Source organism: Diceros bicornis, chromosome 35 (assembly GCF_020826845.1).
Source record: "Diceros bicornis minor isolate mBicDic1 chromosome 35, mDicBic1.mat.cur, whole genome shotgun sequence".
NCBI classification, from domain to species: Eukaryota; Metazoa; Chordata; class Mammalia; order Perissodactyla; family Rhinocerotidae; genus Diceros; species Diceros bicornis.
The window spans coordinates 1,158,067-1,184,957 of NC_080774.1; the positions used below are offsets into that span (position 1 = coordinate 1,158,067).

The 26,891-nt window shown below is 62.3% G+C and overlaps 1 protein-coding gene across 3 annotated transcripts; it reads right to left on the reverse strand.

Moving 5' to 3' along the window:
- Positions 1 to 403: 403 nt before the first annotated feature.
- ULK1 (unc-51 like autophagy activating kinase 1) lies at positions 404 to 24,972 on the reverse strand. 3 transcript variants are annotated; one of them, XM_058531208.1, is made up of 28 exons: positions 24,674 to 24,972; positions 24,066 to 24,158; positions 23,945 to 23,986; positions 14,973 to 15,005; positions 14,597 to 14,633; positions 13,577 to 13,750; positions 13,422 to 13,495; positions 13,037 to 13,138; positions 11,948 to 12,006; positions 11,773 to 11,855; positions 11,216 to 11,266; positions 10,781 to 10,869; positions 9,769 to 9,850; positions 8,878 to 8,938; positions 8,587 to 8,676; positions 7,898 to 8,023; positions 7,138 to 7,286; positions 6,945 to 7,031; positions 6,262 to 6,530; positions 5,407 to 5,600; positions 4,916 to 5,025; positions 4,659 to 4,802; positions 4,315 to 4,508; positions 3,903 to 4,075; positions 3,700 to 3,818; positions 3,160 to 3,317; positions 2,210 to 2,345; positions 404 to 2,134 (listed from the first exon to the last, which is right to left on the reverse strand). In XM_058531208.1, the coding sequence occupies exons 1-28, from the start codon at positions 24,782 to 24,784 to the stop codon at positions 2,079 to 2,081; spliced, it is 3,096 nt and encodes a 1,031-aa protein (XP_058387191.1). In that variant the 5' UTR covers positions 24,785 to 24,972; the 3' UTR covers positions 404 to 2,078. The 3 variants fall into 3 exon arrangements, with proteins under 3 accessions (XP_058387191.1, XP_058387190.1, XP_058387192.1); XM_058531207.1 differs by having other exon boundaries at positions 9,769 to 9,922; XM_058531209.1 differs by lacking the exons at positions 14,597 to 14,633; positions 14,973 to 15,005; positions 24,066 to 24,158; positions 24,674 to 24,972 and having other exon boundaries at positions 9,769 to 9,922; positions 23,945 to 23,967.
- Between the last annotated feature and the right edge of the window lie 1,919 nt (positions 24,973 to 26,891).

A 26,891-nucleotide genomic window follows, 5' to 3' on the forward strand; every position in this document is an offset into this window, starting at 1 on the left:
CAGCGGGGGCGGCTGGACTCAATAGGTAAGAGGAGTGGCTGTGGGCGAGGCCAGGGCAGCGGGCCCTTCGCGCTGCAGGGGTGGAAATGGCGCTGGTGCCCGGGAGGTGAGTTAAACAAGGAGTCTTCCCCTCCGGTGTACACAATCCAGACAACAGAGAGGCAGGCGTCCCCCAAGTGCCTGGGTGAGCGATTCTGCTGGGACACAGGCCGGGGGATGGACACAGCCCCAACCCACGCCTGAGCTCACAGCCTTGCCCTGGGGTCTGCTCCCCAGGCTGAGCCCGGCTGCCCCAAACTCTAGGTGCTGCTGCAGGACCCGGGGTGGGGGCAGAGGTGACAAGAAAGGAGGTGACAGAGAAGGACAGAGACAGTGACAAACCAACCATCAGTGACACCAACGCAACAATTCCAAAGGTTTATTTCCTTAAATTGCTAGTACACAATTTAACACGAACGGGGAAAATCACACGAAATTCCTTTTAAAGCAGACCAAGCCCCAAGCGCTGCCTAGTGGAGAACAGGACCAGCTGGCGGCACCCGAGCCTGGGGCCCCAGACCGACCTGGGCACACGCACACACCACACAACGAGGACGGGAAGCTACGCAAGGTCCCTCTTGCGGCGCCAGCCTCCCAGCGCCCGGGATTCCAGTCGACTGTAAAGCAATAAATACGAACACATTCTGTGCAGCGAGGAAAGAATAGTCACCGCGTGATGAGAACAGACACAAGTCACAGGGCTTTTCTAAGTCCAAGCACAGTGGTGATATTTCAAGTATTGCAGAGAAACACCCGGGCAGACCTCTGTCTGAGGTATAAAACCCTACACCCCTTGCCATGGGTGCCTGGACTCACACGGGCCTTCTCTGCACTCTTGGGGATCCACTTGAGGGGAGCAGACGGGGAGGGTCCCCATGAGCCTGGAAGGCAGGCCTCCTCACTTGACCCCCTTGATGGCGGCCAGGACCTAGAGGGGGCAGCGGGGGTTGGGGGAGGGGGGGCGGGGCACTCTGACATCAAAACCTACTGTGAAAGCTGGATGGGGGAGGTTTTTGCACAAACACTCCCCTCACCTGCCCGCCTCTGCAGGGCGGGAGGGGGCAGCAGGGGCAGAGCTGTCCTAACAGGCTGGAAGGCAGGACAACCAGCCACTGCAGACGCATAGGCACCTGATGCCACCCACCTCCCACGCCTCGGCGTCCACCAAGACGCCGAGGCCCAACCCTTCCAAACAAAACGTCCTCAATACCTTCGAGTTTTCTTTTTTGAAAAAAAGGAGGTGCAAAAAATAAGACACATTTTAGGAGTAAACTGTGAAAGGCTGCAACGTCTGCTGAGTTTAGAAAGCTCGGTGCTTTGTACTGTCCAACCCTAAAAGAACATTTAAATACGATGGCTGTGTCTCCCCGAGAGAGGGTCCCGGGTGTCAGGCACAGCACACACACGTGCACGCCCATACACGCTCACAGGGCTATTTATATATATACGTGAATATAGATATGTACACGCGCCTTGTAGTGCAACAACCAGGACTACAGTCCTGGCTCAAGTCCGCCTGCATAAAGTGCTGGGTGATTCACAAAGCTGGGTGGCTGGTCTTGGGGAAGGAGAGGGGGGGAGCCAGGAGGCCACACCTTTTCCTGGGCGGAGCCACTGGGCAGGTCTGGCAGCTTTGGCTTGAATGGGCATCACCTTCTCAGGGCCTCTGCTTGTCCTCAGTGGGGTGGGGGGAACCACGCATCCCCACTTGCCATGAAGGCAGCCGAGGGGGAGAAGTTTTGACTGCCGCCCGGGAGCCGTGCCCATCAGCAAGACCAGGGGACCGGCCTGGGTAGAGGTTCTGTGCGAGGCCTCCAGTGCCCTGAAGTCCACTGTCACGGAGCCCAGGGAACAGGGACACAGCTTGAGGCCTGGCTCTGGACGCTGGGCAGGGAGCCTCAGTCCTTTCCTGGGCACCAGTGAGCAGTACCAAGGCCACAGGATATCCCCTCCAGCCCGGCCAGCATGCCGCCCCCACCCTGCGGGATTGGCAGAGAAGGTCCAGCAGCTTGGACATGGCAGGCCGGGCCTCTGGGAGGTCAGGCACAGATACCGGTCAGCAGGGCCGAGAGTCTCCGCTCAATGCACAGCTTGCCTGCAGCAAGGGAGGGTGCCGTGAGTGGGCCGCCAGTACCCCCTCCCCGCCCACAGTGGCCCAGTGGGCACTCACACTTGGCAATGTTCTCCACGTCCGCCTGGTCCGTGAGGATCTGCTGCAGCCCCTCCATGAGCAGCAAGGCCTTGTGGTAGCGCTGAACACAGTCCTCCCGGCGGTGGAACATCTCGTCCAGGGCGGCCGACTGGACCTGCTCGGGCAAGGGTGGAGGCTGGGAGGGGGAGGACCTAGGGCTGACCGCACCGAACACCCACGTGTGGCTCTCATGTTGGGGGAGACAGATGATGGTGCAGGAGGTGTGGGGGCCGCCCGTGTGATGCAGATGCTCGTGTGGCCTTGGGTAGCCAAGGGGTTACAGATCAGACAACCGGCCAACTTAAGACAGTCAGGGCCACCGGGCAGAGCACCCCCTCGTCTGCATCGTCACTATTAGTGCTGGTGTAACTTACCAGTGGTCGCCCCTGGGGGAGGGCGGCAGGAAGAGCTTAGGGGCTTGGAAGCAGACTTTTCCCAAACACTTGTTCAGACTGTGCATTTTTACTACACAAATGAACGTTCTCAGACACAGGCACTGCCTCAGAGGCAGCACTTCTTGGACAGAAGGACTCCAAAGCAACGGAAGCAGAGTGCAGAGCAGGCCGGGGGCCCCTCGGAGTCCCCCATGCCAGCAAGCCGGGCTGCCTGCGTCCGTCTCCTCTGGAGGCCGCCCCGCCAGCTAAGAGGCTTGAAAACCAGGCCTCTCACCTTACAGCTAGGGGAACTGAGTCTCAAGAGGCGTGTGGCCAAGGATGCCCCCTGGGCTGCAGAGTGCACGCAGTGGGGCCAAAACCCAGGCAAGCTCCCAGGGCTCTGGAGGGGCCTGGACGGTCCCATCTGTTATTGTTGTCTGAGGGGCAATGAGGTGTGATTTTTCACCCTGGGAATGATGCCCCCAAATCCAGCCAAGCTTCAGCCATCAACTTCCCCCTGCCCGCACCTCGGCCCCGCCCTCCCGCCTGACATACTGTCTGCACCGCGTGGCTGAAGATGAGCTTCTCAGCAGTGACGCTCTGGATGCGGTCCAGAAGCCGCTGCTTGTCTAGGAAGAAGCGCTGCAGCCGCAAGCTCAGGCCTTGGCAGGACACCACGCTCGCCTTGTACAGCTCGTTCAGCTTCCGCACCACTGCAGGGGGTGTGCGGCCACCATCAGCTCAGCCCATCCCAAGCAGGGGCACCAACAGGACCAGCAGGCAAAAGGCCCTCAACACGTCCCTAGGGCCACCATCCGACCGACCCCATCTCCTATGTGCTCCGCTCCAGCGACACACACTGGGTCTTCCTTTCCCCAAGAGGCACCAGGGCCCTGCCACAGGGCCTTTGCACCTGCCCACCCATGGGATTCCGTCACTGCTCCCTGACCTAGGCTGGGCCTATTCCAAGTGACCTCCTCAGAAGAGCCCTGCTGTCTCTCTCCCCGTGGTCACCTGTCCCACCCTGGCTTTCTCCTGCGAGTTCACCATCTCCTGCTGCCAACGCTCCTGGGGGCACGAGCTGAGTACACTCACCCTGCTTCACGGTGGACGACAGGCAGAGCTTGCCGGCCCGGATCTGGTCAATGGCGGTCTGCAGGCCCGAGGAGAGCAGCTCGGCCACTTTCAAGTGGAGCACCAGCTGCTCTGCAAAGCTGGAAGGCAGCAGACGCGTCAGGTGGCTTGGAGGCCCCGCACCCCAGGCCGCCTCCCCGCCTGGGCCCCGCCGCTGCACCCACCCCCACTCGCGGCTCAGCAGGCTGATCTGGTCGGCCACCATGCTCTCCTGCAGCTGGTACTCGGGCCCCCCGGCCGCCTCGCTGGCGCTGCCCTTCAGAGCAGCAACCTCCAGAACGTGCTGGACAAAGACGAGCGTGAAGCGCAGGCTGTGCAGGATCTCCGTGTGCTCTTGCTGGGGGGAACCAGGGCCAGTGAGGAAGGGCCTGGGCCTCGGCTGTGGGCACTGGTCAGAGTGCTGGACTCGGGGCGGGGGGGTTGTCCACAGACCCGACAGGCCTCTGCCTGCCCCTGCTGCTGCAGAGCCCACCCCTCCACAGTCCCCCGGCCCAGCTGCACCCAGAGGCACATGTGTTCCAGCCAGGGGACAGCAGTGCCACCAGGCCCCCTGCCTGCCCCAGCGCCAGCCCTCACCTCCATGAGGGTCTCCTCGGGGAGGTCAGGGGCCTCGAAGGTCACGGCCCCCTCCAGGTTGGCAGTGACAGGGTCGGCAAAGCTGCAGCAGTGGCCAGGCGCAGGGACCTCGGGGGCGGCCTCGCTGCAGGCCCCGGGCGCCAGGTGGCGGGCGGAAGAGGAGCCAGCTGAGCTGAGGGAGCTCGAGGAGCCCACTGCAAGGAGCGGTCAGTGAGCGGCAGCCCCCCGATTCAGGACATGCTCCCACCTCCCGCGTGAACCGCAGCAGTACCTCCCAGCTACTGACCAGCTGGCATGTGCCATTTACTCGCTGCTGCCTGCACAGGCCCCGTGGCACTCCTCACCTGAGAACAGCCGGGCGCGGGGGCCCTGGGGAGGCGTGGTCCCGCTGGGGGGCGAGCCCACAGTGAACACCACAGGCGCAGGACTGCTGGCGCCCCCAGCACGGGCGCCCGAATGCAGGTTCCCTCCGAGGCCAGCAGAAGGCGCTGGTGGAGGGGCAGCAGGAAGACAGGCTCAGGGGCCTTCCCACCACCACTCCCATGGCCTCCACCCAGGGAGACCCCCGCCCAGGAAGACCCCTGCCCAGCTCCCTGCGCACCGATCTCCATTGGCTTCTCCTGCAGGCTGTCTGTGCTGCCCGAGTCGGGAACCTGCGTCCCAAACGCAGCCTTAAGGAGCAGATCAGTGAGGCGGCCGGTGCTGAGGGACCTGCAGGGTGAGGAGCAGCGATGACCTGCCCTGCGGGTCCAGAGGCCTGGGCACTAGGTCCTGGGGGCCTGGCAGTCTGATCAGGGGCTCAGCCCGGCCCGCCCACCACAACTCGACCTGCCGAAGCGCGCACTGCACGCCAGGCACATACAGCCCCTCCCAGGTGCTGGCTCCTTGGTTGTCCCGCCTACCCCGGGGCAGGTACTGTCACCTTCTGACCAGACAAGGAAGCTTGGGCTCAGAGGTCTCTGAGGGAGCGAGGTGCAGGCCAGCCTCCTGCCCAAGTCCAGGCCCGCTCCCGGAGTACTGGCGCTGGCCCCGGTCTCTCCTCCCACTCGGGAGCATGTGACAGGCAGTGCCACGGGAGTCCCACCCACTCACCTGCCGAAGGGGCCCTTGGTGTCCTCAGCGGGCCGCAGGCCGGGGCCCAGCTGCTGCCCCTGGAAGGGCCCTGCCTCCGAGAGGTCGGGCAGCGTCCGGTTCCGAGGCGGCGTCATGACCACGCCCTGCCGGGCCAGGAGGGTCAGCAAGTTCTGGGAGCTGGGGGTCTTGGGGAAGTCGAAGGTGGGCATGGCCTAGGAGGAGCAGATGGGGTGCTGAGAAGGCTGCCCCACCAGTGCCCCCACACGATGACATCAACAACCTGACAGAGCCCCACACCACAAACCCCCAAACTTCCACACCCCAGGTCTTGACAGCAAAAGCGGGGGACCTGTGCATGGCCGACTCCACTCTGTGCTGGAGAAAAGCGCTGCACGCACGTGCATGCGTACAAACACACGGCACACCTGTGTGCACCTACGCTCTCATGGCAACACCGCCAGGTAGCTACTGGTTCTGGCCCCATTTCACAGACAGGAAAACTGAGGCAAAGGGCTGAACTAGGTAATTTCGGTGGCAGCCCGGGCTTTCTGGGGCTGGGGACTGCTGGGCCAGGGTTGGGACACCTCTTCTGTCCGGGACCAGAGAGCAAATGCTTTGGCTTTTGGGGCCAGTCCCTGCAGAGGAACGGGGCCACCCCACATGTACACGGCAGACTCGTGGCACTAGCCGTCAGCCAGTGCAAGAGGTCTCGGCACTGAAGGTGGACAGAGCCATGCCGGAGCGGTTGGCCTGCCTCTGGATTTCTGGGTCCCCATCTTCTATGGCTGAGCAGGTAGGTGGGAAGGGGGTCCTCAGGACAGAGCCACCCTCTTTGGTCCAAGAGGGCACCCACCTGGAGCTTGGGCCCATTACCTTGGTGGGGGAGCCCAGGATGGGCGGCAGGGGGTTCCTCTGCAGGAAGTCGGGCAGCTTGGGCGAGCCGCGCAGGGGCCGGCAGGACTGCAGCCCGTGGGACGGCTGTGGGGGGCTGGCCTGCGGGTGACCGAACACCGCCCCCAGCGGGTCTGTGGGGGGCTTAGGCAGCTTGGGGCGGACGACGTGCAGATCGGACAGGTTGGGCGCACTGTGCAGGCGGCAGCCCAGCCCGGCAGCATGCAGAGGGTGCTCGGGCACGGAGGAGCCTGGGACAGTACAGGACGGGCCCGGTCACTGCCGTCCTGGGGCGGCCCGGCCCAGCCCACACCACCAACCGTGAGGGTGTAGAGAAGCCCTCATGGCTGCTCATTATTCCCTCTTCCCTCACGGCCACCCACCCGCTGCACCATGCATCTGAGCAGACAGGCACAGATCACACCCTGCCGCAGATCACACAGCTGGGAGAGGAGGGGGCATCTGAACCCTGCAGTCGGCCTCCATAACCTCGGCTCAACTGTGTTTACGTGGACGGTCTCACGGGTTTCCCACCGTCCTTTAACTTGTGAGAAACGGTGGTTGTGAGAACAGTAAAACAGCCCCTGCCCCAAGCATGGAGGTCAACCCGTATCCTCCAGACTCCCCAGCTCCACCCTTACGGCTGGGGCCGGGGCTGCACCCACCTGGACGAGGGGACCTGGCACCTCGCATCTCCGCTCCTTGTGGGGAGGGCGCCCTGCTCCAGCCCGGCTGCTCGGGGATGGTTCCAACTTCGAGGAAAGAGGAGTTGCCAAGGTCATGCCCGGGTGAGAGCGTGCCCTCCCTGCCCCAGCCACCCAGTCCAGAGGCTGCGGCCCCAGCGGCTTGAGGGCTCACCTTGTGGAGACGGCGTGTAGGGCCGGCCCCCTCCCAGGGAGAGCTTCCTGGCCAGGGCGGCTCCGTGCTCAGCGTGGGATGGGGGCGACGGACTGGCCCGTGCAAAGCCCAGGGGACTGGTGCTGCCCGACCTGCGGATGGCGGAGGACCTGGGACAGGGCCAGGCACAAGGAGGTAAGGCCCCCAGCCATGCCCAGTGAGGGCCACGCCCAGGCCAGATGGCTCAGCCCCTCAGTTCAAATGAGGGGCCTCACCAGGGAGCCTTCGGGAGGGTCAGACCCCTCACCCTCCTGCCTGGAGCAACAACTAGGAGGGGGGAGCCCCAGCGTTTCCCCCGGGGCGCCCTCAGGCCTGAGGTCCCTACCAGGACAACCACTAGCCCACAGGGCCTTCTGTGAACTACAGAAAAAACGCTCTCTCCTCAAGTCATTTACTTCTGTCTGCTGACACTTGCCAAAATCAATATTGGTTTTGTAAACTCAAGACACTTTACTGACCTCTACCAAAACGCTGTCACGATAAACCGAGAAGCCCAGTGTGTCTGCACAGCCAGTGGTGGCCTGAGAGCTATGCACTGCGCAGCCGGCACAACTGTGCATGCACCACGACCCGGCCCCTAAGTGGGTTCTAGAAGGTTCTCACCACAGTCCTCTAGGACATGCCTGGCCACCAGGGGGCCCCCTGCACTCACCGTGGGGTCTGGTACTGGGGCCCCCTGCACTCACCGTAGGGTCTGGCACTGGGGTGCCCCTTCACTCACCGTGGGGTCTTGTACTGGGTGGGCGACTGCAGGTTCTGTTCTATGCGCTGGTAGTTCTGTACCTGAGTGGGGACTGGGATTGGGACGGATGCACCGTATCTGCTGTTGGAGAACAGGCCAGCCCGGCTGCAGTGGGTAGAAAGAGGTTGGGGGTCACTGGAGACAGGGTGCTGGGCTGAACCCCAGGCCCAAACACGCTGGGGCAGAGGCCACCAGAGCCGCCTGCTTCCTCATCTCTGCACACGCCCAGTACTGCTGCCACGCAGGCACTGGGGACTGTTTGCACCCCACCCCAGCCACTCTCTGCCCTCAGGTGACTTCTGGTTGGGACCAGCCAGTGGGACACATGGTAGGAGGTCGGGTCGAGGATGGCAAGGCAGGGCCAGCTCCTGCCAGCTCTGGGAGCCCGTGTCCACTTGGCCCTGCAGGCTCAAGGTTGGTGATGATGCCGGGCCCTAGGAGTTCCTGCAGCTGCGCCCCCCTCGGTCTATGTCTCCTCCACCCAAGTCCCTTCTTCTGGTCCATCTATGAGGACCTTCTTCTGGTCCATCTATGAGGACCTGGTGTCCAGCCAGGCCTGAATGAAGGCAGGGTCTGTCTCAGGGCTCGGGATGCCATGACACCGAAGGAAGCCCTAACTCTGGCTCTAGGCCACTTACGGCCCCTCCCCAGCCTGGGCGCCTGCTTACCCTGAGGGGCTGGGGGAGCTACTGCAGGGTGGTGAGGGAGACGGGGTCCGGCCGTGGCTCTCCAGGCCAGCTGAGGCCACCAGCGAGCTCCTGGTGGGGACAGAGCAGATGGGCAGGGTTGCACCTTCAGTCCGAATGTGCGCAGACCACGGCCCCTCCCTAGGACCCCGTCCTGCACTGGGCACAGCAGACCTGGCCCTACCCAAGTCATCTGACCCAGGCAGAGCGAAAGAACAACCCGGAAGAGCCAGTGCTCCCTCCCCAAACACGAGGGGCCAGGCCAGGGCTTACCCACTGCACATCAAGCTGTCCGGCAAGGGCTTGGCAGCGGCTGCCTCGGCCCCCAGGTCACCTGTGGACAGGAGACAGGTGAGGCTGGGCCCAGCGCGTGGGCACTGTGGGGCCCCAGAGACCAGAGCTCTCCTGTCCCCACTTCTGTCACTTGTACTGGGAATTCCCTTTGCCTGGCTGGACCTCAGGGCTCTCAAGGGAGACCCTGGGATCCCCCTCGCCAGCCTTCAGCCAACACTAGGCCGTGTTCCACAGCTCCCAGTCAGGGCCTGACCCCTCCTCCAGGACCCCTGGGTCCCACATCTGCCCGTCCCCCTCTCCCGGGGCTCTGTCTTCCCGTTGCCCTCCTGGTGCCACCTGAGGCTGGGCAGGGGCTGTCCTCCCCTGCCGGAGCCCAGCTGACGGGCTCAGCACGAGTGACCACCATTCCCGGCACACACCAGGGCCCGCTCCAACCAGCCCAGGCCCAGGAGTCTGGACGTGCCCAGGAGCAGCAAAACCAAGTGACAAGAGTCTAGGGTCACGAGCAGAATGAGGACCCCAGGACAGGGCTTTGGAGGAGGCCAGACCAGCGCCAGCAGTCTGAGCACCTTCGCTCAGCAAATACTGAGTGGGCAGCAGCTCCGCCCTTGGAGCAGGCGCTGTGATAGGTGCTTTCAACATGCAAGGAGGGCAGATGGGCACGGGGCGGGCAGTGTAGAGGGCACGGCCTGGGCCCACAGACTGCCTGTGACCACTGGCAGGACTGGACATTGACTGTGGCCAAGCTGACCTGGTGTGGAAGCTCCTAGAAGCCCTTCCTGAAGGCCCATGGGTGGAGACAAGTCTGCGACCAGTACACATGTGGACATGGGGTCCCCCCGCCCACACACACCCTGGCAGCCCCCGGACCTGGAAACTGGGCCGGGACCATGACGAAGTCATCAGTGTCACAGGAGGAGTCCTTGCTGCTGCCGCCTGAGTCCCGGGAGCCCTGCAGGAAGCCGGCGGTGTCGGCTGGGGAGGTCAGCGTCTTCCGTAGCTGCTGCTGCATCTCCCCCAGGGACTGGGGGTCAGAGGGGGCACTGAGACTCAGCCGCAGGGCCCGCATGAGACCAGGGCCGTGGGGGCGGAGAATGGGGCTCGGCACCTCATTCTCCCCGTGAGCCACTCTTCCCCTTTCTTCTCTGAGGTGCTACACGCCAAGCCAGGCCTAGACCACACGGGGACAGTTATGGGATGGAGCCACCACGCCGCCCAGGGCAGAAGGAAGCACTCGGCTTCCACAGAACTCCTGGGGAGAGCCCCCTTCTCCATCTGTCCTGCAAGGGCCTGGACGGGGTGGTGCAGCGGGGACATGTGCAGAGGGGAAGGCTGCCGGTTGACGGCCCTGCTCTGCGCTCAGCACACGGGGTGTCTAGAACACCTGCCTCAGACGTGGGCAACGGCCATCCTCTCCACCACCAGCCCGGCCCTGGCCCCCGCCTGGCAGGATGGATGCACAGAGGGACGGGGGTTTGAGCCCTGAACCCTGACCCCCCGACCTCGTACACACCCCTGGCAGACCCCGCCCCACCCCTGCGCTGGGGTGCAGGGGGACATGCGCTGGGGGGCGGCCTCCTTGAACACAAGTCTACCGAGGCCTGTGTGTCTCCACACACCTGAGCTCAACGTGCACAAAGGCCCTGAGGGACGTGGACTGGTGGCCATCAGGTCGGCCTCTGAGGTGCAGAGGGGGCTAGGAGGGCCTTCCCCTATTTCTAACGCTTCGACATTTCACAGGCAGGCTGTGTCCATCTGCGTCTTGATCCGATCAGACAACACAACAGAAAGAAAGGCAGTGCCCTGACTGAGGTCCACACGGCTCTGAACCCCAGGGGAGGGAAGCCCAGAGCCCAGGGCCAGCCCCCAGCAGGTGACTCACCGGTGGGGAGGCCAGGTGGGAGGTGGAGCTGCTGCTGGAGCTGCTGCCGGACCCCGAGCTGGGGTACGAAGGCACGGGCACAGGCGGGGCTGGTGGAGGGGGGAGTCAGTGTGGTCGCTCTCCCTCCGGCCCTGCAGACCCCACCCCACAGCACCCGACCCCATGCTGCAGACAGCTGCTGCCTGGGCCCCTCAAGACAGAGAAACCAGGGATGGGGAGCGGAGGGGAGGGCAGCTCACCACCCCACATCCCTGCCCCCGCCCCCGCCCCTGCACACCTGCTGACCCAGTCAGCACAGCTCTCGAGTCAGCCCCGGGGGGCGATGGCCCGGGGCCACCCTGGGCTGGAGGAGGGCTGAGGAGCCAGTACCCCACCTCCCGGGTGGTCGCAGCCTGGGGTGGGGAGGGAGGAGCCCAGGACGCTCAGGGGACTCACACTTCTTCACAGTGGCGCTGGCATCAAGAAAAGGGTGATGGAAAAACTCATCTGCAGGCGGAAAGAGGGTGAGCGATGCCTCAGAGGGCTGTGACTCCAGGGGTTTTCGGGGTGAAGGAGGGCCCCCCAGATTTTCCCTAGGGCCTGTGCTCCAGCTGGCTTTGGCACCCATCCTGGCCGGCACCACGCCACGCACAGAGGGAGGAGACAGACCCCAGCTGGCGGCTCCTCCACACATCTGCCCCATCTGGCCCAGGCCAGGCCCCACCCACCTGCCTGATGGTGGTTTTCCCAGCAGTGCTTCCCAATGCAAAACCGGGGGATTTACAGCCGTGCTACCGGGAAAGGAGCTGTGGGCACCCGGGAAACCCACTCTGCCGCCTCCAGCGTGGCCCTTGGGAGCTGGGAGCAAGCAGGATGTGGAGGTGCCAGGAACACAGCTAGAAAGACCCCTGCCCCAAATCAGTGAGCTCTTCAGGACTGGATGAGTGGGGAGGGGCTTCTGGGGGTCCCGTCCCCATGCCTGTCAGGGTGGCCAAGCCAGGCCGGGTGCTCACCGAAGTCCATGCGGTCTTTGTGGTTTCGCTGCAGCAGAGCCAGGAGCAGCTGTCTCAGGGGGGCTGAGGTCTCCCGGGGGATGCTGGGGTGGGGCCAGAAGACAGTGTTGACAGGGCACCCTGGCGGGGGGATTTGCAAGGAGCAGAGGCCTGGGCCAGGGGTAGAGGCACTTACGTGGGGACCAGCGTCTTGTTCTTCTCATAGAAGAGGCGGAGGTCTTGGGGGCTGCTGGCCTGGTGGGGAGACGACGCATAAGTGCCCCACTGCTCCTTGCAGAGCCTCATCCCCTGCGGTCTCTCGGCCAGAACTGCCAGCCCGGACTCGCAGGCCCTCACACACTTCCTGGGACGGGCGCTTCCCTCGTCCTCCCACATAGGCTGTGGAGCCGTGGGGACTGCACAAGGGCAGCTAGGCAGGCTGGAAGCGGGGCAGCCAGGCCTCCGTCCACAGCCTGGCATGGGTGCACCCCGGGGTCTGGTGTGACTGGTTGCTTGCTTCTTGAAATTAATGAGTAGCCCACGTACCCCACCCCAGAAAAGGGCCCCAGAATCAGCTCGCCTCTCCCAGCGGGCATGGTACCCCATGCGGAACACCTGGCACACGTGTGTTCATTCACTTGTTCACTCACTGAGCACTGCTGTGTGCCAGGCACGGGGGTACAGCTGAGAGCGAGACAGCACCCGGCTCTCCTGGGGCTGATGTGCCCCGGGGAACAGCCCTCCACAAGCTCACGCAGGGAGGATATGATAGGCGTGGAGGGAGCGAATGGGGCCAGCCTAGGTCACCAGGCAGTCAGAGACGGCTGTGGGGCAAATGGGCAACAGCTGAGACTGCCAGCTCAGGCCATGAGGTCATTATAGGGTGCACAGGCCTGCAGTGTGGGCTCAGAGCCCTGGGCCCTCTGGACTCCCACTGCACAGTGGGCCACTGCTTTCCAAATGTGAGGCGCATCCCAGAGCTTGGGGTCCTGACACCAATTTAATGGGTCATGCCAGCATTAAAATGGGTGGGAGCGAGGCCATGAAACTCAGTTCAGACGTACACAGATGCTCCCGGAGACAGCGGGGACTCTGGCCGCAGCCCTGAAAGGACTGCCCAGCAGGGAGCTGGGAGGCCCCTTCACTCTAGTGAAGGAAGCTGCTGCAGGACTGTCATGACCAGCGGGCATGCTGGGAACCAGAGCTGAGCGCCCGGTGGAGGGTGCGATTTGGCCAGCCAGCCCAGGCCCGGCACTGGCCCACCGCTGACCTGGGGCTCACTCACCTGGAAGGGCGCCTTCCCCGTCAGACACTGGTACACGATGGTGCCGATGCTCCACAGATCTGCTTTCCCGTCGTAGTGCTGGGACATGATGACTTCAGGGGCCTGCATGTGTTAGAAATACAGGTCAGTGCAAGAATGGACAGAGGGCACACTGACCAAAGTCTGGTGTCAGCCAATCAGAACAACGCCAGCCAGGCACCAGCCAATCAGAATGGACACCAGCCAGGTACCAGCCAATCAGGACAGACACCAGCCATGTGTCACCCAATGCACAGCCGTGGCAGGAAACATCGGTACAGCCACGCAGGCGGCCACCCGAGGTGGGGCCACAGGCTGGGCTCAGCTCCGGACACGGGGCAGCAGGGGCTGGGGGCAGTCCACCTACCATGTACATGGGGGAGCCGCAGAGCGTGGCTGCCATCATGTTGCTCTGGAGGTACCGGGCGAAGCCGAAGTCGGCTGCGGGCGGACAGACGCATGAGGAGGCGGCCTCCCGGCCTCCCGGCCTCCCGGCCCCGCCCCGCCGGCCGCTGGCCTCACCGATCTTGACGCGGATGTTGTTGGGGTTGGTGCGGCGACCGCTGGGGTTGGAAAGCAGGATGTTCTGGGGCTTCAGGTCACGGTGGATGATGCCCTTGCTGTGCAGCAGCCGCATGGCGCCCGCAATCTGCTGCAGGAAGAGCCGGATGGTGTCCTCGCTCAGCGTCCGCATGGCTGCAGGGAGACAGGGCTCAGTGGGCGCAGCGCACCCAGGCCCCTGGGCAAGGGACTGCCAGCCCAACAGGACAAGGATGACGCAGACCCCGCTGGAGAGCCTCCTGCCCAGCACTGCTGCCACACCATGCCCCCCGAAAACTGCCCTGGAACCCTGCCCCCTGCCTGAAGCCCCTGCGGTCTCCAGGCCCCATCACTCACACCGCAGTGGGCCACGTGCTCCTGTTCACCCCAGCCCATCTGCTGCCAGCTCCATCTGGAATCCTCTGCCCCTCATGCCACCCAACTCCGACCTGCTGTGTCTCCTCCCCACTGCCAGCTCTGTGCTGCTGTCCAACCACCTGCGCCTTTCTGAGTTCATTACTTCTCAGGAGCTGCCTCCCCACTACTCAAGGAAAGCACCACGGCCAGCAGTTTTGCGATGACAACTCCCCGCCCCCGACCCAGGTGCCCAGCCCTCAACGCGTGAGGGGCAGTGAATACAGAGGATGCTAGCCTCCACCTGCGGCAGGGCCCTGGGGAGACCCGCTCCTCTGCGGTGAGCCAGGCCTCGCTGAGGACTCAGAGTGCTCAGGACGGGCCAGCACCTTGCAGAACAGCCAGCCAGATACCTCAGGGACCCTGCAGGTCTGAGGGGCCACATCCCAGCAGACCGCACGGGGCCCCGTTCAAGAGGAGCCCTTCCAGACCGAGGCCACCCTGCGAGGCTGTCTGTGACGGGGCTCTGCTCCCCCTTCCATCTTCCCCAGCAGGGGCCAGGGCGACAGGAGGACCCGCTGTCGCATCAGGCATGGGTCAGGGTGAGCCTGGGTGTGCAGCCAGCCCAGTCCTGGGGCGTCCACTCACTGTGCAGGTAGTCGGCCAGGTCCCCGCCGTTACAGTACTGCAAAGGACCAGTGACATCTCGGTCAGGAGCCAGGGCAGACCCTCCAGCCCTGCCCAGGTCTCCCCACCGCCCTATGCTTGGCCATCTGCTCCCTGCCCTGGGCACATGGGTGCCCTGTGTCCTCCCCGGGGTAGGTGTCCCCTGCAATCTGTGCTTAAGAGGTCAATGGCGGCACTTGTCACCGCTCGGGCACCTGCCGTGACCACCAGGGCTCCTGGTGCTGAGACCCTAAGCCCACAGACATGTGGACAACTCCTAACCCCCAGGTGACAAGGGGCCCAGGAGCCAGGAAGGCCTGGCCTCCCTGTCCTCACAGCCAGGCCTGCAGGGACTCACCTCCATGACCAGGTAAACGGAATTGGCCATTTCCTGCAGGACACAGAAGACGCAGTGAGAAGTGGAGGGGAGGGCGCCCTGCCCCTCACTCCAGCAGCCCTCTGGGAGGCCCATCTGAGCCCCAGAGTGACCTGAGCACCCAGCACCCACAGGTGCCCTCCACACACCACCTGAGCTACAGGCAGTAGAGGCCAGGGAGTATGGACATCACCTGGCCTGGAGGACCCTGGGGCCTGCGCGCCAGTGCTTAGACTGTTGGTTAGTGGCCAGGAGATGAAGACGTCTGAGAGCCCAGTGGGCTCTGCTGTTTTGTTTTGTTTTTGAGGCTATTTGCATGTGGGCTTGAGTGACAGGAGCAGCAGCCAATCAGAACACTCCATTTGCCAAGTCTGGGGAAGAGGCTGAGGTCACCAAAAGGTGTCAGGAGTCAAGCATGAACCCTGCCTCCCAAGGGCTCAGCTTGCTGTTCTATGAGGGGCAAGTCCTGGCCCAGTGCACCCACAGGGGCTGGGGGTGTCCAGGCCCCCAAGAAGGGACATGGCCAGGGTATAAGGGCCTTGCCCCTCAGGCTGCAGAAACTGCTCGGCTCCTGGCTCCAGAATCAAAGATGCCAACAAAATTATTAGTCTGTGCTGCCAGCCCAGTGCCAATCAGCAGCACCAGGCCAGCTTCTGGCTCGGCCCTCAGTCACTCATGGCCTCAGGGTGCCGCTGGCATCCTCAGCTCTGTTGAGCCCCATGAAAGTGAGATGGAGCCAGGAGCCCAGGCCAGTGCACAGACGCCCCACCGCCAACAGTCAGCGCCTGCCCGGCCCTGCGGCACCTGCAGACTCCACTGCAGCAGGGCACTTCCTCCTCAAGGCAGCTGGTGGGAGGTGCCATTGAGATCCCAGGTCACCATCGAGTAAACTGAGGCCCAAGAAGCCAAGTCAACCAGGCAGGCAGAGTCCTAACCTCTCTGCCTCCTGCCAACAGTCCCCTCAGCCCTTCCCCAGGTGGAGTCTTCCCTAACTGAGGAGAGGCTGTGCCAGCCAGGAGCAAGGACTCCAAACTCCTTCAGCACCAGCACATGGCTGGGCCTTGGAACCAGAGGACCTCCCCGGGCCCCGGCACAATGCAAAAGCCCCCATCCACAGGCAGCTCCAACTTCTAAGCTCCACGGTGCAAGGGATAAGTCTGGGAGCTGGCCCCAAAGCTCTCTCAAAGCAGTGTGGGGCCCAACGCGGGGGGGTGGGGGAGATGGCACAGGAGACGTTTCTAGGTGGCCTTTGGGGGAGGGCACCTGAGGCCTAGACACAGAGACCTGACCCCCAGCAGTGGGCCACTGCCTTCCACCCCTGCTCATGACCCAGGGATGCCCCGACCCCCACCTGGCAGGACAAAGGACCTGGCTCAGCCACCCCGCCCCCAGGAGGTCGGGGCCTGGGCTTAGACCCACACGCAGTGGACAAGGAGTGGGGACACTAAGTAGATGGGTGACACCTCGTGTTTAAATGTCAGCCCCCCGAAACAAGAGAAGCCCCCCACACCTCCAGAGCTTCACCAACAGGGGCTCTGTGTCCAGGGCAGGGACACCTCGGGCAGTGAGTTGAGGAGCGGAGTGGTGTCTCGGGGTGCAAGGCCAACACAAACCCCTTGGTGCCAGCTGGGCACGGCGACAGGCAGGCCTGCTCTGGCATGCCTCCACCCTGCATTCCCAGGCCCGTCACTCGGGGCGTGTCCCAGCAGGGACACAGAAGCTTTCCAAAGTGCCTAGCCGGCCTTGCCTGGGAGGGGCAGGCCTCGGACCCTGACTGGTCCCGGATCCCCACACAGCAGAGAGAGAGAGAGCAGAGGAGCCCGCCTCAGCCTCGCCTGCCTGCACAGCCTTCCAGGGCAGCTGCCACAGAGAGATAACACAGGGGCAGGTACCGGAGAAAACCCAGTCACATGGGACGGCTGGGCAGGCTGGGGCCAGAGGGAGACAGAGAGACCAGGATGGAGCGAGATCACGATGGGGGGAGGCAGAAGAAGCCTCTGACAGCCAGGAGGGCAGTGGGAGGCTCTCAGGCAGAGGACCCAGCAGAAGGCAGAGGGAGGTGCCAGAGATAAGGACCCAGAAAAAACCCAGGAGATCGCAACACCCACTCCCCGTGACACCCAGGCCACCTGCTCCCTTGCCTGCCGTCACCCTGACTGCGGCCACCTCTGGTGACACGCTGAGTGTGCTCCCAAATTTACTCCTCACCAGTGAGCTCTGGGGTGGGAGAGGGTGGGGGGGGGCACTACGAGCACTCTTGTCTTGAGCAGCCCAGAAAGGCTGAGCCCCCTGCCCTGGACCACACAGACAGAGGGGCTGAGCCAGGACTCAGGCCCAGGAGCCTCAAGCTCTAGCCCGTCCTCCTGGCGGTTGGCACCCTGCTCCCTGGGAGAGCCCCAAACTCACCCACGGAGCCAGGACAGGCAGGACAAAGTGACAAGGACAGATGCAGCAGGCATCCCTGCTGAGCATCCCCAGGGAGTCGCCCACCAGGACTGGCAGGCACCCCAACACCATGCGTGGGCTGTGTGGGAAAGAGCAGGCTGCAGGCTGGAGGTACGACCACTGCCCTGCCCACTTCTCCCTCCAAATGCAGGGGTGCCCCCAGAACCCACGATACCCTCCCGCAGACAGGAGGTCCCTGAGGCCTAAGTAACAACAGAGTCCCCTTGGGGCCTAGGAACCCCCAAAACCTCCACCCAGGGCATGGCCCCTGCTCCACCCCCATCCCCACACTCCAGCCAGGGTAAGCTTCCAAATGCAATATCAGGTGCCCTCCCGCCCAAGACCCCAGCCCACGGTCCCCCCAGGGCACCCCAGTCCCCACTCAGTCCTGCCGCTGGCTCATGGGTCCCAGCCCCTCCCTGCAGGAGGTCACAGCTCATTGTCACTTCCCCAGAGGCCTCCTTCCCTGAGATCCCCCTGAAGCCTTCCTGGCACCTCACGGCCCCTCAGTGAGCAGGGGAAACCAGAGGCTCTGGGATGCACGGGGCTGTGGGGGTCCAAGCTCCTCTCCTTCCTCTATCTGTCCCTCACCTGGGGCGGGGGGTCACTCAGCGTCCACCTGGACCCGGGGTCAGCCTCATCCCCAGCAGGCCCTCCCAGGCACAGAGCACAGTGGGGCTGGGGCCACATCCACTTGCCATCAGGCATTCAGGCCGGGGAGACCCAGGACACGCAGACTCAGGGTTCCCCACCACCCTGGGACAGAGGACAGCTTCAGACAGCCCCTTCGGGCTGGGGGGCCTGTCTCCCTGCCTGTGAGCTGGGCCCGTGGAGGCGCTCAGAGCGGGTCAGCCTTTGTGCGCTAACTCCCCCAGCCAGCAGGAGCCCAGACCATTCCCAGACAAGGTCAGGAAAGGTGTTGAGGGCTGGGAAGCAGAGGTTGGCTGGAGTGTGTCCTCAGCCTCCCCTCATGCCAAGGCCAAGCCAAGTCCCAGGAGCTCCCGGCAGCACTGGCACCAGCCCCGGCAGGGACAAGAAGGTGGGGCTCAACCACACTGCCAGCAGCACATCTCCCGGACCCTGGGCAGGGTGCTGTTCCAAGGAGGTGCGTGCACAGGCCCCTCCCCCCTCAGGGCCCAGTCGCCCCGTCCATCTGGGGCACGCAGTCACTGCTGGGTGTCCCCAACCCCTGTCCGGGGGAAGCTGGCTCTCTGGGCCCCCCAGGGGGGAGGGAGACGCCAGCACGGCCTTGGTGGCCACAGCTGACCTCCGCCTGCCCAGTCTGCCGGCCACCCATAACCCAGACAGCCTCAGGGTTCATTTTTGTTGGCTCCTGCAGGGGCTAACTTTGGTTTTCACAAGCTCCCCTGGGCAGTGAGCGAGGACCCAGCTCCAGGCACCAAGCCACCTCCTTGGGGGTCAGTCTAGATTCAGTGTAGACACTTCAAAGGACCAAACCAGCTCCCTGAGGGTCTTAATGACCACCCGCTCCCAAGAGGGCTCACCTCCTGGGGGAGGCAGACGGGAGCTCCTGGCTGTGTTCTTGCCCTCAGGTGGCAGGTTCTCAGGAGTCTGTTATGTTATTAACATGTACATACAAACGCGGCCAAGGCAGGAGCACGGGCCCACCAGACCCTGCGTCCTACAGTGAACACCCAGGGGCCCCCTCATCACTTGGCCCATAGTCAACCCGCAACCCTAGGACTTGGCAGGGCCGATAGATCTCAAAGCCTATGTAAGGGGAGGAAATGGGGCACAGAGAGGTGCTGCAATTCTGCTCCAGGCACACAGCCGTCAAGGGAGGGGACTCCACTGTGCAGCAGTGGAGGGAGCGATGAACCACAACCTGTGCACCTGCGGCGGACAACTAGGCACAGCCTTTAAACGGAGGAAGAAACAGAGCCATCTCTAGGTGGCGTGCCCACAGGCCCTGGGGACAGGGCTGGCCCGGGCATCAGGGCAGGTGATTGGGGCAGCCCTGCACGGGCGGCTGGGCACGTAGGAGGCCACCCCGCCCCGAGGCGCTAAGGTGCTTTGCTTAATAGGATCCCAGTTTCTACCTGGTGGGGGGGGGGGGGCAGGCAGCATTGACCTAGTTAACTCATTGGGAGCCAGCCATCCTGGCTCCAGAAGGTGGCAAAAGCCACAGCTGAGGCCAGCACAGAGCCGCCCACAGGAGCAGAGCTGCTCCTGCCCCCAGGCTGGACTCTCCTGGACAGCTCCCAGAAGGGAAGGGACACCCTCCTTCCTGAGGAGCCTCCTTCAGCTGCCCATTGTGTGCTGGCGGCATCCTGGGGGCCCGCAGCCCGGCCTGCCCCTGGCCTGCTCCAGGAAAAGCAGGGAACACTTTCAGGGCCGGGGAGCATGAGCTGGTACAACCCCTTGGAAAACAGAGAATCTACACATTCCTCCACAAAACCCACGAAGCCCTAGTTGGTGTGCAGCCCGGTGACACTGCAGATCTAACATGCACAATGCCCACGGCAGCTCTGTCCCGGGCACTGTCTCAGGATGGCCCAGGACAGGATGCCACCCACAAGCAGAGACACAGCACCCCAGCATGATGCTGAGGGCACGCGAAGACAGGCCAGATGGGCTGTGGGTGTCCAGGGCCCAGGTGCAGGAGCACCAGCCAGGAGCAAGTCCCCACAGATGGCAGGACCCAGGGTCCCTCCGGTGGGGAGGAATTTGAGGGGTGGGCTTCAGGGGCTAACCAAGTTCTACTTGTCACCTGCCTAAGAGTCACATAGGTGCCTCTTTTTTTTTTTTTTTTGAGGAAGATTGGCCCTGAGCTAACATCTGTTGCCAATCTTTCTCTGTTCTTTTTTCTCCCCAAAGCCCCCAGTACATAGTTGTATATCCTAGTTTTAGGTCCTCCTAGTTCTTCTATGTGGGACGCTGCCTCAGCATGGCTTGACGAGTGGTCAGTAGGTCTACGCACAGGATCCGAACTGGCGAACTCCAGGCCGCCGAAGTGGAATGCACAAACTTAACCGCTGCGCCACCGGGCCGGCCCAACAGGTGCCTCCTTTATCAAGCATTTTGTAATCTGCGTTTTACACTGTCTGGTATGTATATACTTCAAAATTTAAGTTAAAAAATAGATAAAACAACAATAACACAACTTTGCAGGCAGTTTCCAGAACTGCCCGGCCCCTCAGGCCTACTCACAGGCCCCTGCCTTAGAACCTGGTCCCAAGGGGCTTCCGTGCTGCCCGAATCCCACCCACCCTCAGGCCTAGCCTGGCAGCCCTGTCCTCTCAGGGAAGGGGAGCATCTTGGGCTCACGGAGCCCATCACCAAGAGCCAGGACTCTGGAACAAGCCAGGCCGAGAGCTGACACCGTCCTGGAAGGCCCCAGAGTAAGGGGAGGCCCCTCCCCTCGACTGAGGTCCCCACGCTATAACTCACAAGGAGCAGGCTCTGTCTGCCCGCCTGCCCGGGGTGAGTGAGTCACGTCCAGCTGTAGGAACCAGCTGGACAGCGTGCTGGCCTTGGGAGGGGGAGGGTGGAGGGTCACTGTCAGCAAGGCCCGTGACCATCAGCCCTCCTCCCAGGGCATGCTGGGCAGGGCTGGTCCTGGCTGCACAGTCTATACCCCGATTCCTGCGATGGCCACTGTCCCTGGACAAGAACACATCCAGACACCGCACAGCACACTGGGCTGAGACCAAGGGCCACTCTTCTACCACTCAATGGAAGGCCCGGGGCCGCCACCTCCACAAGGGTCTGGGGGCCTCAGAACAGACACAATCCAAGGGGCCCATCTCCCAGGCACCCATATTGGCTCGACAAATGTACGTATTCTGCACGGCCCCAAAACAAAACCACCTCAACAGACAAGAAACAACCTGAGGGGGAGTATTTGCAACCTATCAAGAGAGAGCTTTCCTTAACATATAAATAGCTCCTACAAATCAATAACATTTATACAGTACTTACTATGTAGTAGGCACAGATCTAAGCACTTAACATACATCGACTCAAGTTGTCATCACAACTACCCTACAACGTACGTAGGTGTATTGTTATTATCTGCCATTTTACAGGTAACACTGAGGCACCAAGAGGCAGAGTAATCAGCCCAAAGTCGCACAGGTAAGTAAATGGGGGAGCTCGCTCAGGGCCCATGCCAGTAACCACAGTGCCATCCAGCCTCAGTAAAAAAGACCAACAGGACCATGCGCCTAGGACAGGAGGTATCCCTAACACTCACATGCACATGGAGAGATGCTGAGCCTCACTCACAGCAAGTGAGAATCAAAACCATGAGAGACGCCATCTTCCACCCTCAGACGGGCCAAGATGACAAGATAACCCACCTCCTGGCCAGGACAAGGGGAGACAGGCCCTCCCGCACGCAGTGCCTCTAGGAGGCCCTGGTCCAGCCTCAGTGGACCACAATTTGGCAACTGTCCCAAACGGAAAGCATGCATTCCTCTTCCCCAGGGATTTACTTCTAGGAATCCACCCTGCAGATACACACGTGGCAAAGGTGAGTGCGAGGACAGTCACCACCACACTGCTGATGTGGCAGAATCCCAGAATAACCTCCTGTCCCTCTGCGGGGGGGTTGGCGAAGTCAGATATGGAATATGGGGCAATGGAACACCAACCAGCTGCAAATAACAACCACAGCAACAACTGCAATAGCAGCCGACACTCACACAGTGCTTACCATGACCAGTTTCAACCAAACAACTGCATGGTCTCTGTTTTACAGAGGAAGACATGGAGGCACAGAGAAGTTAAGACACTCGCCCAAGGACACACAGTTACTTTTAAGTGGCACAGCCAGGACTGGAACCAGGTCGTCTAGCTTCTGAGTCTGGGGCTCTGGACCACTGTGCTTAGAGGTGGTAACCTTGAAGAAGGAATCCGCAGGTAATTTTCTTGGGAAGAGAGGGGGGTCAATTCTGACTTATGGACTGAGATAGTTACATGGAGTGACACGGAACCTTCTCCAAGATACATGCTTAAGTGAAAAAAGCCATAGTGCAGAACAGTGGATGGATGGTGTGGCGGTGAGGAGTATGTGAGAATGTGCCCCTGTCCCCAGAGAGACGCAGAAACAACCAGCATAGATGTGGGTGCCTCTGGGGAGGATGGATCCCCACCGGACACGGGATAGGAGTTACTTTTTCCTCATCCCCTTTTGTACTATTTCATTTTTCTTTTGAACCAAATCATTATCTATTTTTAAAAGCTATTTTTCCTGGGCCCCGTGTGTGTCTCAGACAGGAGTCTAAAGACTCAGGGAACCGCCCCGCATCCCGAGGGGTGAGAGCACCAAGCCCCAGCGGAGGTGCCTGCCCCTGGAGGGGAGAGGCCACGCTGCCTCTAAGCACTTCCTCTGAGTAGGAGAAGCCTCGGGGCTGCCAGGTGTGTGGCCGGGATAGACAAGGGGAGGAGGAGGGACAAGGGAGGAGAGGGGAGGGGAGGACAGGGAGGAGGGAGTGAGGAGGAGGAGCAGGGGGGAGGGGGCTGCCCTCCTGGCCCCAGGACAGTGTCTCCTGCCTGGCTTCCAGGTATTTGCTGTCACACTGACCTGGGCCCTGCCCAAGTCACCCCATGTCATGCCACAGCCCAGCTCTGAAGGGGGAGGGAAAGGCCAGGGGAGGAGGGAGGAGGCCACCAAAACACAGACAGCCGGGCGGGAACTTCCCCTCAGTCAGGGGCTGGTCCCGTGGCCTCAGTAAACAGGTTTCAAAACCATTAGTCAGCACTTTGGCCCACAGATCTGCCGCCTCAGGTTCCCAGTCCCCAAACTGGGCATCCAGGGTCCCAGGCCCTTGCCAAGGCTGGGCGCCACGGCCCTGAGGGCTGTGGGTGGAGCCAGCCGCGGCCTAGGCCTAAGGTGGCCTCACCAGACAGGCGACTGCCTCCTCCTGGGGTGGCCAGCCCCAACTGCCAGCAAGAAGGAATCTCCCTCGGCCCCTCCCCTCCCCCCGTCTGACGCAGGGAGAGGCTGGCCAATGCCAGGCCGTGGAGCAATGTCAACAAACAATCGGCCAGCCCAGACAGGTGGACCAGGCCGGCAGAATTGCCCCGGGCCTGCTCTGGAAACAGGGCTGATGGTCAGAGCCACTGGGTCAGACACCCCTGGAGGGTCACGCTGTAGCCAGACCTCACCCGGTCAGAGTAACTCACCCTGCCCCACGGTCCACTGCTGGCGCCTGTGGCAGTCAGGCAGCAGCGAAGCTGGGAACTCGCCCCACGTGCCCAGAGGAAGCCCAGGCCCCAGGACTGGGCCCAGGACAGGGTCTCCAGGGCCCGTCAGGTCTCGGAGCTGGGCAGGCCAGACACCCATCTCCAGGTTGGGGGGCCCAGCTCCTCCCTCCGACATGAGACTGGCCCAGAACAGCCCACTGCCCACGAGGGTCTCCAGCACTGGGCTAGCCTGGGAGGCTAGCCTGGGACCCACGCCATCAGGGCCTGCGGCTGTGCTCTGGCTAGCCTGAGGGGAAGGCACCCCCTCCCCACACACCGCAGCACAGCCCCAGACTTACCTGGAAGTCATACAAAGCGACGATGTTGTCATGTTTCAACTCCTAGGACAGAAACCCAGGTTCCCGTGAGTGAGGCGGCTCGCCCCCCACACTCTCCCCCGTCCCTCCACCGCCAGCTCACCTTGAGGATCTTGATTTCTTTCCCCAGCAGCGTCTGGGACTTGGCAAGGTTCTTCTTGTTAATGCACTTGACCGCGACCTCCAGGTCGTGCTTCTGAAAACCAAGCGCCCACGTTCCTCAGGGGCCGGGAACCCCTCGAAGGCCGCCTCAGACCAGGTAAGCACCTGGCTGTCCCAGTGGTGGGGGTCGCCCGGGGGGATGAGAGGGTCCCCAGAGTGTAGGAGTGGGTTGGGGGGGTGGTTCCTGGGGGATGGGAGGCTTCCAGTAGTTGGTGGTGTGGGTCCCCGGGGGGGGGGGGGGGGGGGGGGTGAAGGTGTCTCCCCGGAGGCTGTGAGTGTCCCAAGGTGTGTGGGTCCCCGGGGGGTGACGGGTTCCAGGAGGATGAGGGGGTCCCTAGGGTGTAGGTGTCCCGGGGCCTGAGGGGTCCCAGGAGGATGAGGGGGTCCTTAGGGTGTGGATGTCCTGGGGCGTGAGGGGTCCCCCCGGGAGGATGAGGGGGTCCCCAAGGTGTGGGTGTCCCGGGGCGTGGGTCCCGGGGAGTGAGGGGTCCCCGGCGGCGGGGACGCGGGGTCCCCTCGTGGGGCTCCGTCCGGTGCGCGGCCCCTCACCTCGCGGTGGCGCCCCTTGAAGACCACGGCGAAGGCGCCGTGCCCGATCAGGTCCTTGCGCGAGAACTCGAACTTGCCCACGGCCTCCAGGCCGCCGCGGCCGGGCTCCATGGCGCGGGCGGGCGGGCTCAGGCGGCGCGGGCCGGGGGCGGCGGGCGGGCGGCGCGCGCCATCGGCAGGCCCGGCCCGCTCCCAGCCCGGGCCGCTGATCCGGCTCCGGCTCCGACCGAGATTCGGATCCCGACCCGACTCGGACTCAGGATCCGAATCGGGCTCCGGACGGGAAACAAAAGAGCCGCGACCGCCGGGCCCCAGAGCCTGAGACGCCGGCGCAGGCGCAGTGCGTGCCGGGCGGGGGCGGAGCTGGGGACGGGCCTGGCAGGGTGGGGGCGGGGCCAGGAGGGCGGGGCCTGGCTGGCGGCCGCGCTTAGTGGGTGGCGGCGCCGGCGTTGGGGCGGGGCCTGGTGAGGATGAGGCGGGGCCTGGAGGGGGCGGGGCCTGGGCCGGCGGGGGCGGGGCTGAGGTGGGTCCAGTTGGTTGGGCCGGGCCAGTAGCGGGCCCGCCCCTGCTTGGGTTGGCGAGGGACTCGAGCTGGCCGCCGGTAGCTCCCTGGCGGGTTCTCCCGCTGCAGCGTTGCCCCACGTCCGTTGTCTGCGCATCCTGGGGGTGCACGTTTACCATAGCCGTCATTAATACCTGGGACGTGGCGTGTGTGTACCCCAGAGCTGGGGACTGGATAGAATAAATTCTTAGCAAGAGCCCTTAGAAAGGGCTGTGTTAGAGGTTATGCATTTAAAACTGCATTCCATAGTAACAAATTGTCCGCCAAATTGCACCAAAACCTAGGAAATAGCCCACAAGTCCATCAGAGAGGAAAGGTGACAGAAATCATAGTGCATCCTTTCTTTCTTTCTTTTTTTTTTTTTGAGGAAGATCAGCCCTGTGCTAACATTTGCCAATCCTCCTCTTTTTTTTCCTGAGGAAGACTGGCCCTGGGCTAACATCTGTGCCTATCTTCCTCCACTTTATATGGGATGCTGCCACAGCATGGCTTGACAAGCAGTGCGTTGGTGCACACCCGGGATCCGAACTGGCGAACCCTGGGCCGCCGCAGGGGAGCACACCGCACTTAAACACTTGCGTCACAGGGTGGCCCCAGTGCATCCTTTCTATGGAGTAATACACAGCAGATTCTTAGAGACAGAATTAAACATACATGTGCTCAGATGTAAAGTGCTGCAAAGTTTATAACTAAGCAAAAGCAAGGTGCGGAACAGTGACCTAGGCTACAATTTGTCATTTTAGAAAGTCACTGGAGGGCCGGCCCCGTGGCTTAGCGGTTAAGTGCGCGCACTCCGCTGCTGGCGGCCCCGGTTCTGAACCCCGGGCGCGCACGGACGCACTGCTTCTCCGGCCATGCTGAGGCCGTGTCCCACATACAGCAACTAGAAGGATGTGCAGCTATGACATACAACTATCTACTGGGGCTTTGGGGGAAAAAATAAATAAATAAAATTATAAAAAAAAAAAAAGTCACTGGAGAGGTGTGTGTGTATACAATACCTACGTGTGTATATAGGTTTATGTACACGTATACATAGATGATACATAGTGCTATTCATATACGCATGCACAGTGTCATTATAACCACTGACCCACTGCTTACCAACTGCCAGGCAGTGGTCCTCCCATTTATTAACTCATTTATTCCTCACACTGATTCCATGAGGTACTTGCTATTATATTCCTGTTTTACAGATGAGAAAATTGAGGCCCAGAGAAGCTAGGTAATGTGACCAAAGTCACACAGCCAGCAAGAGAAAGAGCCAGGATTCTCATTCACAGGAGAAAGTGTGAAGAGTTGGCTGCTTTGGGCGAGTCAGTCCTTTTCACTGTATACCTTGAGTACTAGTGTGAATTGTGCTTATTGCATTAAAATATTGCTTTTGCAAATGCAGAATTCTAAACAGTCCTCCTCCTGGCCACCCCCAGCCTTCATTAATAGCCCTGGATGGTTGCACCAGCCTTCGAACAGGCTCTCTGCACAGGGACCTCCCTGCTGCCTTAACAGAGCGGCTCAGGGGCTGCACGGCCTGATGCTCTGCAGGGAACCGACTCAGGATCTCCTGGGAGCACTTCCCCTGCATCCAGTCCCTCCTCCAGGCCCCAGGACATGCAGGCTCCCTACTCTGGAATGGGGCCAGAGGCCATGAGAGCT

Excerpts from the sequence above, each read along its gene's own strand:
- ULK1 (XM_058531207.1), bottom strand. The coding sequence starts at position 24,784 with ATGGAGCCCGGCCGCGGCGGCCTGGAGGCCGTGGGCAAGTTCGAGTTC. Across the intron at positions 14,634-14,972 it reads CCGTTTACCTGGTCATGGAG|TACTGTAACGGCGGGGACCT; the intron begins GTGAGTCCCTGC and ends GGTCCTTTGCAG. Across the intron at positions 11,856-11,947 it reads AACAAGACGCTGGTCCCCAC|CATCCCCCGGGAGACCTCAG; the intron begins GTAAGTGCCTCT and ends GCCCCACCCCAG.